Raw genomic sequence first — 14,661 nt, 5'->3', positions numbered from 1 at the left:
CCGCTCCCGCCCAACAGCCCCTGAGGACTGCCGCACAGGATGGGAAGGGGTGGACACGGCGCCTCAACCCAAGGCCAGCGGTTCTAACGAGGTAGGTACGTCGTCCGTCTGCATCCCTGTGGACATCGTCTGGACCGCGACGTCCAACATCTTGGGTCTGACGACAGAGGTGTAAGACGCCTTAGGCGACGCGGCCTCCACCAGTTTCCTTGCCTCAAAGAAGGATATCTTCTTTTCTGTCTTGACCTTCTGGATTTCCTTTTCCTTTCTCCAGGCGGGGCAGTCTTTCGATGAGGACGGGTGGCCGCCTCCGCAGTTTGCACAACGGGCTGGACTGACGCAATCGCCCTGGTGCGCTGCCTTTGAACAGGTGCCACACGCCTCTTCCTCCTTGCATCGGTCTCTCATGTGTCCAAATTTCTGGCAATTTAAACATCTTAGAGGGGACGGCACATACAGGCTTACACTCACCATCAGGTATCCGACTCGAATGTCCTTGGGGACATTCGGGCAGCAGAAGGTGAGGAAGAAAGTGTTGGTCGGGACTCTGTCCAACCCCTTCTTCACCGTCACCCTGTACACATCGGTCACTCCCTGAGAGGACAGCTCGCTCTTGATTTCAGCTTCAGACACTCCTTTCAACTCCAGGCATCTGATAACCCCCTTTGAGCAGTTGAGACCTTTGTGAGGGGAAACCCTCACCGCCCTATCCACAAAAGTGGTTGCCTTGAACAGAAGCTGTGTCTGCCTTTTTGACTCTGTCTCCACTAAAAACGCTCCGCTCCTCAGCCTCTTGATGGATTTCAGCGATCCCGCCAGACACTGGAAGCCCTTCTGAATAGCGAAGGGGCTGAGAGCCGACAAGGGCTTGTCGTCATCAGCGCCCTCCATCACAAGCCACGACGGCCAAAATCCTGAGGTCTCAATGACCTCCGAATCTGAGTCTGAGTCGTCTGTTCCCGGTCTCCTCCTTTTTCCGAGTTTAGGGGTGTGTGTTTGTTTAGGATTCATGTTTAATAATTGTAAATTCATCCCTCCCTTACCCACCCACCATGGGGTCCAACTTAGGGGCCAGGGTCAAGGGAACACCAGCTTGACCCCTTCCAGGTTTCGGGAGGGATATACAACCAACAGCCTAGCTCCAACGTGTTCCCCCCGGATCATGCCCAGCTCCCGGGGACAGAGAACCGAGCACTACGGGGGTTATCTTCGTTAGCCTCTAAACTGCCAGTCTTGACCCAGCCCCACGAAGGGGTAGCCGATTGACACACACAGGCCAATGTGTGCCGCCTGTCTTAGGAGAGGTCCGAGCCAAAGGGATGTGTTGAGAGCAGCGTGCTCTCTCAATCCCCAGGATCTCATTCCCCTCCATCACAGGTCGCGCCGCATGGCAAACAATGCGGGCCTGAAGAAGGCCGCAGAGAAAAAAGAATGTGGAAAAGAAGGCTTGATGGGGAGCTGAGGACAGAAAAGAGGCGGTAAAAAGAAGAATAGAGAACAGCGAAAGGGACAGTGGGTCACGTTTAGTTTGGGCCTCACTCACGACCTGTTCGGCATGGGAAGCCCTATCAGGGGCATCAGTACAAAAACCACCATTTATTCAGCCTGAACAGCTACGATGGCTACGTAGGCTGTCAATTAAGACCTGGGACCAGAGCAGCAAACCCCAAGAAGCACTGATGCCCCCGCCGACATAGCTCGCTCGATCACTGGCCTCTAAGCCTCCCGACCACAACAAGGTAGTGACCCTCCCGGGAGAGGGTCAAGAGAACACCAGCCTGACCCCCTCCAGGTTTCGGGAGGCAATGCACAGATGTCAATGAATGGAGATAGAAATACAATTGTACATGTTAATATGAAAGTCGTATGAACCTATCCTGCAAGCGCACACACATGTGTATACCGAGGGATAAGTATACATCTGTAAATGTGTATAAATGTAGCAATATATATATATATATATATATATATCCCTCCCTCTAATTTTTTTTTTATATATATATATATATACACACACAAACACAATATATATATATATATATTTTTTTTTTTAATGTATTTTATTTTATTTATTTATTTATTTATTATAATAAAAAGAATAGATGGGGAAATATTGTGATTTATTTCCTGTTATTGTGTATAACCAGAAGAGAACGGTAACAGGGATGGTTGCCTGCAGAGGACTGTGTGCAAGTGTGGGGGGATGAAGAACCCCAAAGTTCAGTGGCCAATAGCCTGAGAAACAGCAAGAAAGGTGCAGTTGCTATGCAAAGTTGTGTAAAGTCCATGAATGGGCATCAGGACCCAATGAGAAACTGAAAAAACATTGTTGGTGGAGAGCACAGGGGGCAGGAGTGACGTGCTGTGTCGGCGAAAGTAACTACAGCATCAACCGCCTAGGTTACAAATGTGGAGTTGCCTCCCTTGGCACCGATAATCGTCGAAAAGGATGGTGTCTTTAGAGCGCATATCCCCTGGTGCGATGTGTCCACGCTGTAGAGGAAGGAGTGTCATGCTGCGTGTTAGAGTCCGTGGTTTGATGCCACCGTAACCGACACAGAGGAAAACGGCCGCAAGGGGAGTAATTATAATGTCCCTTAGTGCCGTGGGCATCCCTACCCAAATCGGTCGCCACTGGACGCGAGACGGTCGGGGCATGTGGCAAGATGGCGCCGTAATCCGGTGTTATGGGCGTCGTGGATGAGGGGGTGACAAGTCCGTTGGCTTGCCATGGGATGTGCATCCCCCTGTAGCTGAACGGCGGTCCAACCTCGCGAATAGCTCCTGCAAGAGGACCGACGTTCAGCTGTTGTGTGTTGACGGATAAAGGGACAGACAAGATTGGCCCGAGCACTGCCGAGAGGCAGGATCGAGTTATCAAGAGGCACTCCGACGTGGAAGTGCCGATATTTGGGTAACAGCAGTTAGGCGATGGGGCAGGAGAATCCAGCACTGCCGAAGTTCAATGGGCCGTGCACGTACCTGCTCTGTGGGCGAAGGGCGGTGCAGGCACAAGGTGTGGCATGGGGAAGCAGAGTGGTGCATAATTGCTGCAGCAAGTTAGCAATGACTTGCTGATTGTTTGGTTGAGCAGCTTGCTGAGACGCCATAAGTGAATGGGAAACAGCAGCAATCGGCGGTGTAGCAGATGGGGTCATCACCGCATAGCTTGGTGGGACCGTGCACGCACCTGCACTGTAGGCGAGGAACAGTGCCGGTGCAAGAGAAATAACTACGGCGGTCACCGGCAAGGGTGCCGAAGCAGGGGTTGCCTCCCTTCGATCGGGCGCCCCGGACAAGGAGAGGGGTGCACGCGCATGGGCAAGTGTGTCCCCTAGTGGTCCACCTTCCTCCCTACACCAGGGGAGGGCATCCCTACGCGCCTCGATCGCCATTGGATGAGACGGTCGAGGCATGCTGCGTGATCCGATGTCACCGCCGCCACCATGGACGCATCGCACATAGGACCCAGTCTAGCGTGCGGATCCACAAGCTTTTTTTTTTTTTTTTTTTTTTTGTGGTGTTGTTTCCCCAAAGGGAATGTGGCACATTCCACTGGTACAACTGTGGGTATGGGTAAAGAGATAAAGGAGGTCGACTCGTACACTGCCAACTGGCAGGGCCGAGAAAACGCGTATTGCATCGAGTGCGTTCTCGGATCGATAAAAATGACATCGAAGGCAACACTGACCTGAGTAGTGTGTGGCAACAAACCTCTAGAAGTCACCAGAGGAGGTGTAGGAGGTGGTGGAGGTCTGGAGTTGACCGGAGGGAGCGGAGGAAGTGGAGGAGGCGGTGGGTTGGTGTTGATGAGAGGACCAGGAGTAGAGGGCCCAGAGTGTCAGCGAATTGACTGTGATTGCACCTTAATTTTAGCGCAATTGCCCAATCGAGCTACATAATTATGTGACCTGGTTGGAGACATAATTTGACAAAAAACAAGAACGCCAGAGAATCGACAGACAGGCAGAAAATACGAAAAAACTTAGCCGTATGAAGAGTCATGATGGCTGCCGGAAAAAGAGGGCGCTAGCCAGCGGGACAAAGCGGCGGTTACCTACTTCTGGGAGGTTATCGGCCGTAGTTGCTTTCATTTTCTCTGCATAGGCGGATAGTAGTTTGCACAGGACAGGAATGTCAGACCCCTGCCGGAGTCTGCTCTAGTCGGGTCACGGTTAAGTATGTGTAATTAAATTTAGTATTTTCCGAAAAAGACCACTTGGGCGAATTAACATAGTGAAAGCCCTGTACACTGAGAGTAAAACACACAAGCTTTTTATGTAATGAGTATAATTTCAAAATGTAATGTTTAAGATGAGAAAGATCAGTTTAAAGCAAATTAACCCCCCTAGCATTAATTACAGATTAATTTCCCTTTTTTACTAACTGCACCAAAGACATGCACCATAAATATAACTTCCATGCTTAGCAAAAGAAGTTCCTGTTTGAACATAAAATGATAAAAATGACTGCTCTTGTTGTTGTGTCAGAATATCAGATCAAAGTGCCAAGTTTAGAGAATTAAAAAAAAAAAAATATATATATATATATATAACAGTAAATTCAGTTTGCATATAATTTAGCTTCTTTTTTTAATTTTTTTGTGCCAATCCCAGAGGTGCAATATTGTTTTAAACAAGATGACTGGAAAGAACTGAATTTTTCCTATTTTTATGCCAAATTTAGTGTTAAGTGACAAAGTATTTGCAGAGAAAATTGCAATGTTAAAGTTTACCACGGACACACATAACCGAATACTGGGTTAAAACATAAACTCACTTTGTTTACACAAATGAGTCAAAAATGGACTATTTGGCAGTCCCACTGCTTTCTCACATGCACACATGCAAAGACTGACATGTACCGACTGTTCCTCTAACTTACCCAGAACCTGATGTTGTATGGTGAAATAGTGAGCCAGTCTCTGTCATGTGTAACCAGTAATGGAGGGATGGGCTGTGGTTCACTGCTTTCCACAGATCCTGAAACAGTAGGTCAGTGCATCACTGTTAAGATCACATCCTGACTGAAGATCAAAGCACATACAGGCCTGCTTAATGTTTAAAATAAAAACATTACATTAACACAAGCTCCTGGCTTAACCTAAGGGGAATGTGACAGGCACATCTGATGCAAAAATCAAACCAATCTGAACAAGTGCATACACAAACCTTTACTGATCAGCAGACCTGCATAAGCCTCAACTGACACTCAACTTCATGAGCTCAAGTTTTCTACAACAGCAATGTTGTTTTCAGAATCACAAACTTCATGCTATTAAAAAAAATCTGGCTCAAACAGGATCATTTGACTACTTATGACATTGAACTTCATTCTAATGCTTTATTGTCTATCTCACTGCATGTGGGTTCAGGAATGACAAAGAGGATTGGGGCGAGGGTCAATATCACAACTGTGTGGCCAGTTTTGACCACAAATATGACTGAATCAAGCAACACTGTGCATGGTTTGCTACGGTTTGATGGAATACAGTACTGCACACCACAGATTAATTTTTTCCTGATACACAGTATTATAGACAAGAGTTTTTGTGACTTCCTCTTTTACTTTCAGAAGTTAGTCCATACATTTCAAACCATGCCCACAAAATACAACATATAAGATGACCAGCTTACCTCTGCCTGAAAGCTGATGGAAATCTTTCCAGGACAATGGACCCTGCAACTTGTAGGTTTGCTCCCACAGGCGTGTCATGGTTTTGTACTGTATGGCATCCTGTAGTAAGGGCTGTAGAGACTTGAGGCACTGTACAATGTCCTGAGAGTTGTGGGGTAACCGGTAGGCACCTGGACAACACATTCCACACCTTCAGCGCAAAACTATATTTACACATTTGTATTTTCGCTACAGTTAACTCTATAGAACTGGTAAGTAATGTTGTAGAAGGCTAGGGCTGTGCCGGTCGGGTGTATTCCCGGGGGCCGCTATGGTAGCCAGATTGGCCTAACTGGAGATGTGAACACACCAGTGGACTGCGCCCCATCTCCCCTATCAGTTAACAGAAAATCCCTCAGTAGCTCAGCTATTTAAATAGCCTCCTACAACATGACAATTTTTATCAGCATACTGATGTTGGTCGTTAAGTTGAAGTATAGAACATTTTTTGTTTTGTTTTGCCTATTTGTTGTAATTTTCTTCTCAATACATACCCATCAAGCAGACGATTCCTACTTCAAGCAACAGGGCAAAAGACTCACTACATAAGCTAACTCACAAGCAGTCCTGAAGTCATGTTAACATGATCAACACAATTTTCCTTTCCTGATTTATGTTTGGCTTCTCTATGGATCACATGTCTGTTGGGTAAAGGCGAATCTTTGAGGTGAGAAAAGAAATAATTATTTGAATCAGACTAAGGTTCTTAAATAAATATCACCCTGCAGACTGGTTCAGACTCACTGTTTGCCTACCTCTAACAAATGGCCATTTGTGAAGACACGTATTTCGCATGCTGGAATCATCCAGTTTGTGAGGGTAACAGTTGTCCTGGGCTTGTCTGGCAACATCCAGTGTTGTATACACAGCTTCATTGCCGTCTGAAACATCCACAAAGAATTTTTACAGTGAACACATCAACATTTACAAACATCTATTATACCTTTCCAGAACAGAAGTGATGAAGCTTGGGATATAAAAACCATGAGACAAGGGAGAAAAGACTGAAGATGAAGGTAGAAAGAGAATATCATGAATATTTCAGGAAAAGGAAATTTTTCAAGAAACAAAACATGTCACTGAAGATTTTCAAATTTCTTCTCTCATTCTATCTCTCAGGTATCTTTTTCTAAAAAAAACTCCATCAGTATTTCAAAGGATTTGAAGGTTAAAAAAATTTTTTTTTTAGGCATGCATTCTTGTGTATTTTTTTTCTTTCTCATAAATCTACAACTGTACACACACAGACTGGACGGACACACTCAACATGACAGTTTCACAGCAGATGGTGATATCGGAGTCTGTCAGAGTAATAAACTTTGCACTGGTGTCTTTTCCACTGTAATCAAGCGGTACAGCAACAGTTCCTCTTAGCATTTTATGTCATTTATGAAAAGAGAGAAAAAAAACCCCAACAGTATGGTACCGAACTCAGCAGTTAATTTTCAGTCAGAGAAAAACAGTCAACATTATTAACAGAAAAAGTATGGGAAAAAAAATGAGAAAATGAGTGCAATACTGACCTCGAAGCCCCATAACATCCAGTCCACTGCCACTGAAAGACATTGAGGCCTCCATCTTCAGTGACGCTAACTGACTAGAGGCAGCACTGGTAGGGAAGGACACAGCAAACTGTCCCATCAACAAATTTAACACTTCTAATGGAATGTCCTCCACCTCTTCCAGCCCCTTCCCACCAGGCAACTGGTGCAAAGGTGGTTTGTGTATTTCATAGCGATCATCTCTCAGCCCTGTCACCTCTACCTCATCCTCATAAAACAGTCCAGCATTGAAAGCAAAGCGTCTGTTGACAATGGCACTGAAACCACATGCACATTTGTAGGAGCACTCTGAAGAGCTGCCGGTGTCTGGGAGGTAGAGACCAATGTCAGAGCCACGGATGTCCATATTGCACACACACACATTGCAGCTGTCAAAGTTGTAGTCACGGAACAAGTTCAAGATGGAATCAGACAGGAGGATGTTGACCAGCAAGGAGTGCACTTCTGGCAGTTGCGAGTTGGTGCCAGTGTTGTCGATGGAGTTGAGGGTCTTGTTGAGGTAGGAGGAGGGGGTGGAGGCAGGAGATTGCAGCTCATAAGACATGGGGGTGCGTGGGGTGCGCTGTTGCTGGGCAAAAGCAGGGGAGGGCAAAGGACGGGAACTGATCCCTTCTACTGAGGGCAAGTTCACATAGTTTCTGAAAATCACAGGTTTCATATGTCAACAACACAAATTCATGTATTATAAACTTACCACATTAAACACCTCAAAGCACAAGTGACAATTTTTTTTCCCCATGAGGGATATATTCTTTCATCACCATATATATGACTTTAGTTGACAGTTCACGGCCATATGTGACATTAGCCTACATTGATGGGTCATATTAAATGGACTGGTTTTCACACTGTAACAAAGCTGGACAGCTGCAACCAACTTTCCCTTGCAACAGGTAATTGACAAACCTCCGCACCATGACCAAGTTTAAGTGATTTAGTCTACTGTGTTGTTCTGACATGAAGTGGTGAACCAAATCGTGTAACTGAGAGTGTCCAGTCTAAAATATTTAGCAATCGGGCAAGTTCTTTACACAGAAACTTGGCTGTGAAAGAGTTTAATGACTTATACTGTATCAAATATATCCATACAGGCATTAAAACAAACAGTAAACAATTTTACCACGCCTACATTTGGCATGCTATCAAAAACTTATGTGTTAAGTGCATGCATATGGAACTAAGATGCATAGTAAATGTGAAGATGCCACCCCCCCCCCCCCCCCCCCAATTCATTTGTCTGTATTCTTGAATAATGACACAAAGAATGCAAATTTGCTCAGCATAATTTCACATGCAACACCATAAGATACACTAAAGGAATGAAGACTTGTCACAATCTGAATAAAACTGGGTGTCAACAAATGGAAACAATCAGTTACAACTTTTAAATTTAACTTGAGGGTTGGGGCAATTTAAAATTTTAATTTATCATGTATTTGCAACATTTTGTGTACAAATCTTTATAAATAAAACACAGTAAATAACAGCACCTCTCCAAAACAAAGATATCAACACACTATAGCGTTCACCTATGATGGTAAAAAAAAACTTGAAAATTAAATCTTAACTGTATCAACTCACGTTCTGGGTGGGTGCATTGCATCCATCAAGGGTAGTCCATAATGCCAGGCTGATGGCTTGTACTCAGGTATAGTCCCCATTGGTGGAGATGATAACTGACTACTGGGCAGTGAACTATACTTGGGAGCACTTATGTAGGACACATTCTTGCTTGGAACAAACACATCAAACTGAAACACACATTTCAAAATAACAGTTAAAAGAGGAAGACATAAAACATACCACTTAAGAACAAAATCACAGCAGAAAGCATGATGACCAACCACAATAAAGCAAAGTGGAGTTGTAACATAAACCATTATCAAGCCTTTGCTTTCCTCCAGTCTTCATGATCGGAGCTGCTCCAATCAAATCAGAGCAGCTTCTATACTTGAGAAGTCCATTAAATGCTGCCTTTCTTAACTCATTTTACTCCAGGTACGAGTTAACTTGTACCATGATTATTTCCCCTGTGGGCCAACTGAGTATTCTCGTACCAAAACACTATTTGAATTTTGTTCATTCTTGCTTGGTACAGTTGGCATTTTAAACTGAACCGTTTATGGATTCTGGAAGTATGAAAATGAAGCTTTGTTTGACTGATTAAATCAACAATTCTCACCAGCCGCCGTGGTGAAGTGGTTAGCGTCGCAGACTGACGGCTGGGAGAATTTGGGTTTGAATCCCAGCGGAGGTGGGTTTTTCGGCCTGTGGCTGGCTCCTACCCAGAGCTGAGTGTGCTGTGGGCTTAAATAGGGAGACTGGGACCACACAGTCGAGTGTCATCCACTTCAAGGATGCGTCTTTGGGTGTGTTGCTCTAATTACCTGACCAACACTGCAAGTGTCTGTATCTCTCGGGCCTGGTTAATGCCGGGATATCATTATGACAGGAAGCGTAGAGTACAGCCTTGTCATGCAGTCACAAACCAAAATGGACCTCCATAGCAACATTGTCATCCTCCTCCTCCTTCATCATCAATATAAACAAAACAGTCTCAAAGTCTGTGGCCTTTCATGACCTGCTCTCATGGTGACCTCAGTTTTGATACCCCTCCACTTCTGTGCTTGGGGGGAGTCCTGTCAATGTCTTCCCTAACAGGACATTTGCCACCCGGACAATAACCACCCGGAATTGAACACACACACACACACACGTGTGTGTGTGTGCGTGCGCTTAGAGATGCTCTCTCTCTCTCTCTCCCTCCCTCTCTCTGTCTGTCTCTGTGTTTATGGATACAACACATTACAAGCTTTGCCTCTCCAAATGCAGTCCCCAAGATTCCCTCGCCTGTTTTGGTAAATTTCACAATTTTGGAATCTTATCTCTACAAACAGATAAAAACTAAGAGAGAGGGGAAGGGAAAGCTGTGTCATGAATAAAATAAATGATGGTTACTGAAAGTCAGCCATTTTGTGTTAGTGATTTTGTCGCATGTTCCTTTTTTGTCTTTGGAGACTGGTATCTGACTGTGTATATGATTACTGAAAGCTTCACTTGTGTTTAACAATTAGCCCTAAATCTTGTCTTGGTTAGTACTAGGAAGATGACATAAAGAGTGTATTAAAGTGGAAATGCCGTCATGTCCACACTACTGAAAACTACCGTAAAACTACTGAAAACTGGGGTTCTACTACTGAGAGGTATTTGGGGGCCTAGGCAGGTCTGGTTCTGATTCAACATACATAGGACACCACCTACTAAGCCCCCTACTAATGACAATAATGGCTTAGTCGCGAAGCCATACTGAGTGAGCGTCCCTCCCAGAGTGGAGACCGCCACCACGTCCCTCAAACAACAGACCCCCATGAATCTGCGGACACTGAAGACATTGGCTTTTAGGACATTTGCCACCCGGACTTCTGCCACCGGATTTTTACCACCCTAGGACATTTGCCACCCGGATGTTTACCACCCGGACTTTTGCCAACATAGGACATGTGCCACCCCAGGACATTTGCCACCCGGACTTTTGCCAACATAGGACATGTGCCACCCCAGGACATTTGCCACCCGGATGTTTACCACCCGGACTTTTGCCAACCTAGGACAAGTGCCACCCCAGGACATTTGCCGCCTGGATGTTTGCCACCCGGACAGTTGCCTTCTGGATGTTTACCACCCAGATTTTTGCCATGTAGATTTTGGCAAATCTATGACATTTGCCCTCTTTGAACATTTCCCATGAAAATTTGAAATGAATTCTTGCAAACATTTTCATGACAGTGATGTTTTGTTTGAAGCTGCATCCCCCCCCCCCCCCCCCCCACATCTTTCTCTGTCTTTTTTTCTTTCTTTCTTTCTCTGTCTTTCTTTCTTTCTCTTTCTTTTTTTTCTTTATTTATTTCTCTGTCTTTCTTTCTTTCTCTTTCTTCCTTTCTTTTTTTTCATTCTTCTCTACAAAACCGAAATTGTCTGTGTGCACGAATGTATGCGCATGCCCTTGTGTGTGTACATGCGGGGGAGAAAAGGGAGGGGAGGGGTTCTGGAAGGAAGGAGAGATAAAGATAGAGAGATATTTAGATGCATGAAATGGATCTTCGAAAGTTTCAAAGTTTTAATGTCTCTTTTTGTGTGTTTTATTCAGTATCATATAAAATTTTAAAAAGCCAACCTCAGAATATCGGGAAACAGAGTAGTTCCACTGCCATCAATAAAGCAACAAACATCTCCTTTGGGTATCCTACCAAAAACATCCACCAAAACATGTGATGTTTTGTTTGAAGCTGCATCCCCCCCCCCCCCCCCCCCACCCACATCACGCCTTTTCTGTCGCGCTGATTCCAAGAAATGATGCTCTGGTTCTCTGACACATTTCCATGTCAGTGATTCGAAAAATCTGGGTTCGATGAAACAGCAGTCCCCTGCCCTTCACATGCCTTGAACTGATTCCCAGAAATGATGCTCAGATTCTTGGAAACATAGACCTGACCACACAGTGATTCCAAGAATCCGGGTACTATAGAGCATCATTGTTTTAGTTGCTGAATGCATTTCCACAACTATGGAGTTCATTGCAACAACCAGAGGCGGCAGAAAACTTCTTTATGAAGGATTCTGCTATGTAAAGCTCAAAGATTTGTCAGATGGGAAAGAATCATGGGAATGTGAACTAAGGAGGAGAACAAACTGCAAAGCGAAACTGCATCTGCGGGGCAACAGATTACTCGATCAAATCAATGAGCACACTCACGCTGCAGATGCAGCAAGAACAGAAATGTTAGCCACTCGGGCAAACATGACACAAAGAGCAAAAGATACGGAGGAAACGCCACAGCAAATCATAACAGAAGGTGTGCGTAATATGTCAGACGCAGCGAGTGGGAGAATGGTTGCTGTTGAGAACGTTCGTCGAAATATCCGTCGCAATAGACAACATGCTGGGAATCGACTGCCAGTACCCCAGAATGCTGCCGCCATAGTAATTCCCCCAGCATACCAGGTTACCACCAGAGGTGGTCTCTTCTTGAGGTATGACAATGGTGAAGGAAACGCAGAGAGGATCCTCATCTTCATGAGCGATGATGGCCAGCAGTGCTTATTGGCGTCGCAGTTTTGGTTTGCAGATGGCACATTTAAGACTGTCCCCGATCAGTTTTTCCAGCTCTACACGCTACATAGTCTCTCTGCAAATGGACGAGTTTTCCCCTGCGTCTTTGTGTTGTCTTCAGTTTAACGTCTTTCCACTTGAAGTGATATTAGGTCTTTTTTGACCAACAAAAGGCAGGATACATATGAACATGTCCTTCGAGAAGTTTCGGCTCTTGCTGGAAACGGACTCCATCCAGAGGAAGCACTGATAGACTTTGAGAGAGCGGCACTGAATGCACTCGCCAACGTCTTCCCCGGTATAGAAGTAAAGGGCTGCTTCTTCCATCTCACCCAAAACGTGTATCGTCAGGTATGTAGGCCAATGGTCGAGTCTTAGAAATGGTCATTTTTTTTTCATTCAGATGAATAAAAATGTGTAGAGTACAGTCTGAAACAGACATTGAAAAAGTAAATCAAGTGACTGTCGATGCTTCAGTTTTTGGATTACATGTATACTATTTCAAAAATTGAAGTGGCCATGGCTTAGCACTTTCTTCAATTCAGTGAAGTGTGAAATTAAAAAAAAACGCTCTCAGTGAGGGCTATTGAAAATTATTAGAAATATTTCTAAATTATCCAGTCAAATAATGTTACAACAGTAACCATGGTTAACCATGATAACCGTAAAACCATGGTAACCGTGATCTAACTATGTCAAAATGATTTCTTAATTTTTTCTATCAAGAGTAATATTGATTTATCAATCTAATCCTTGGCCCAGCATACTCTGCTGTCAGCCTTGGTGCCTGGGAGACCTTCGGGAAACCCGATGGGTGACCATGTATTCACCCAAAGAAAATTTGAAGTAGCAACCTAGAAACCTACTGATCAGTATTGTGATGATATTCTGTATGTCTATTGCCTTGGGAATTGTGTTAGATTGGTTTGGTTACAGCATGGTTAACCATGTATAATCGCGGGATATGTGAAATAGCATTGAATAGCCGAAAAGGTGTTAAAATGCGGTCCCATATGCCCCCCCCCAACCCCATGACAAAAAGGGCGCCTCTCATGTTAACCTTGCATTTCAGATTCAGGCTCATGGGCTAGCAAATGCCTACCAGGCAGACGCTGAATTCGCTCTTCAACTTAGAATGATTCCTGCCTTAGCATTTGTGCCTCCTGATGATGTTATCCAATCTTTCGAGGAGCTCCAAGTTTACCTGCCTGCCAATGCTGCACCTATTCTCCAATACTTTGAAGCCACGTACATTGGAGAAGAAAGGAACAATGGCAACGGTCGAAGGAATCCACTGTTTGCAATTGAAATGTGGAACATGCATGAACGCACACTCCAAAACCTGCCAAGAACAAATAACAACGTCGAGGGGTGGCATCGTCGACTACAAGCTGATATCGGGGTTTATCATCCAAATTTCTGGAAATTCCTTGATGTAATCAAAAGGGAAGAATCCTTGACGCATGTGGAGATGGTCCAAGATCAGGCTGGTCAGAATCCTCGTCAGCAGAGGGCTGTTTACCGAGACGTCCAGCAGCGCATAAGGAACATTGTGGAAGACTACCCCAACCGAGATATCATCGCATTCCTTAGAGGAATAGCACACAATTTTAACTATTGATCTTGCCATGAAAGAACTGAGAGGCTAGGGCCTGTTGTATCTGATTCATTGGAACTGACTGAGATGATGCCTACATTGTTGTGTTAGTGAGTCTGTGTTAGTATTCTTAAGAACACTCTCTCCACCAGCACAGCCTGACTTGCCCAATTAATGGAAACTGTGTTTAATTTTGCTCAATTACAGTAAAGTCTCTTACGGGATCGTGGCCCCTGCGACCACAATTGGCTGGGACGATTAGAAGTTTCAGAGGCACGCCTGCACATCTACGTTCACACGGATGTAGGCGTGCCTCTGAAACTTCCATAGTCAATGACCAATCCCGTTCCCAGCCGACTGTGGTCGCACGGGCTGCGATCCGGGTAGGACCAACTTGGTAGGACCAACTTTACAGTACTGTAGTTCATGTTGTAATTTAGGAAGTGGAGAACCACTATATGATAATATGTCACTATTGTCAATATTTTACTCTCAAGGTGTTACTGGTGCCTTTGTGTTTGGCAAAGCATTTTATGTCAGATATGACTTCTACTATTTGTCTACTGGAAGCGTGGTGCACAAGAAACCAAAGTGGCAAGTACGCCATTGTGACAATGCCACTGCTACCTGATTTTGAAATAACAGTTCTAATAAGAAATTTATTAGGTAATTAGTCACTGCAGCCCAAATTGGTGCCAGGTCACCGTCGCTTTGAT

General features: G+C 44.7%; 1 protein-coding gene across 1 annotated transcript in view; it reads right to left on the bottom strand.

Moving 5' to 3' along the window:
• Nucleotides 1-14,661, bottom strand: part of LOC143302314 (mediator of RNA polymerase II transcription subunit 13-like) — a 130,519-nt gene that overhangs the window by 75,744 nt on the left and 40,114 nt on the right. Inside the window, exons 15-19 of the mRNA XM_076616925.1 lie at nt 8,820-8,989; nt 7,200-7,876; nt 6,432-6,557; nt 5,637-5,807; nt 4,885-4,982 (exon numbers count right to left, since the gene is read on the bottom strand). Of these exons, the coding sequence (XP_076473040.1) occupies nt 4,885-4,982; nt 5,637-5,807; nt 6,432-6,557; nt 7,200-7,876; nt 8,820-8,989 (1,242 nt within the window). The remainder of the gene's footprint in view (nt 1-4,884; nt 4,983-5,636; nt 5,808-6,431; nt 6,558-7,199; nt 7,877-8,819; nt 8,990-14,661) is intronic.

Source organism: Babylonia areolata, chromosome 29 (assembly GCF_041734735.1).
Source record: "Babylonia areolata isolate BAREFJ2019XMU chromosome 29, ASM4173473v1, whole genome shotgun sequence".
In the NCBI taxonomy this organism is placed as follows: domain Eukaryota; kingdom Metazoa; phylum Mollusca; class Gastropoda; order Neogastropoda; family Buccinidae; genus Babylonia; species Babylonia areolata.
The sequence above is the reverse complement of the archived record's forward strand: the minus strand, read 5'-3'. Positions and strand labels throughout refer to the sequence as shown.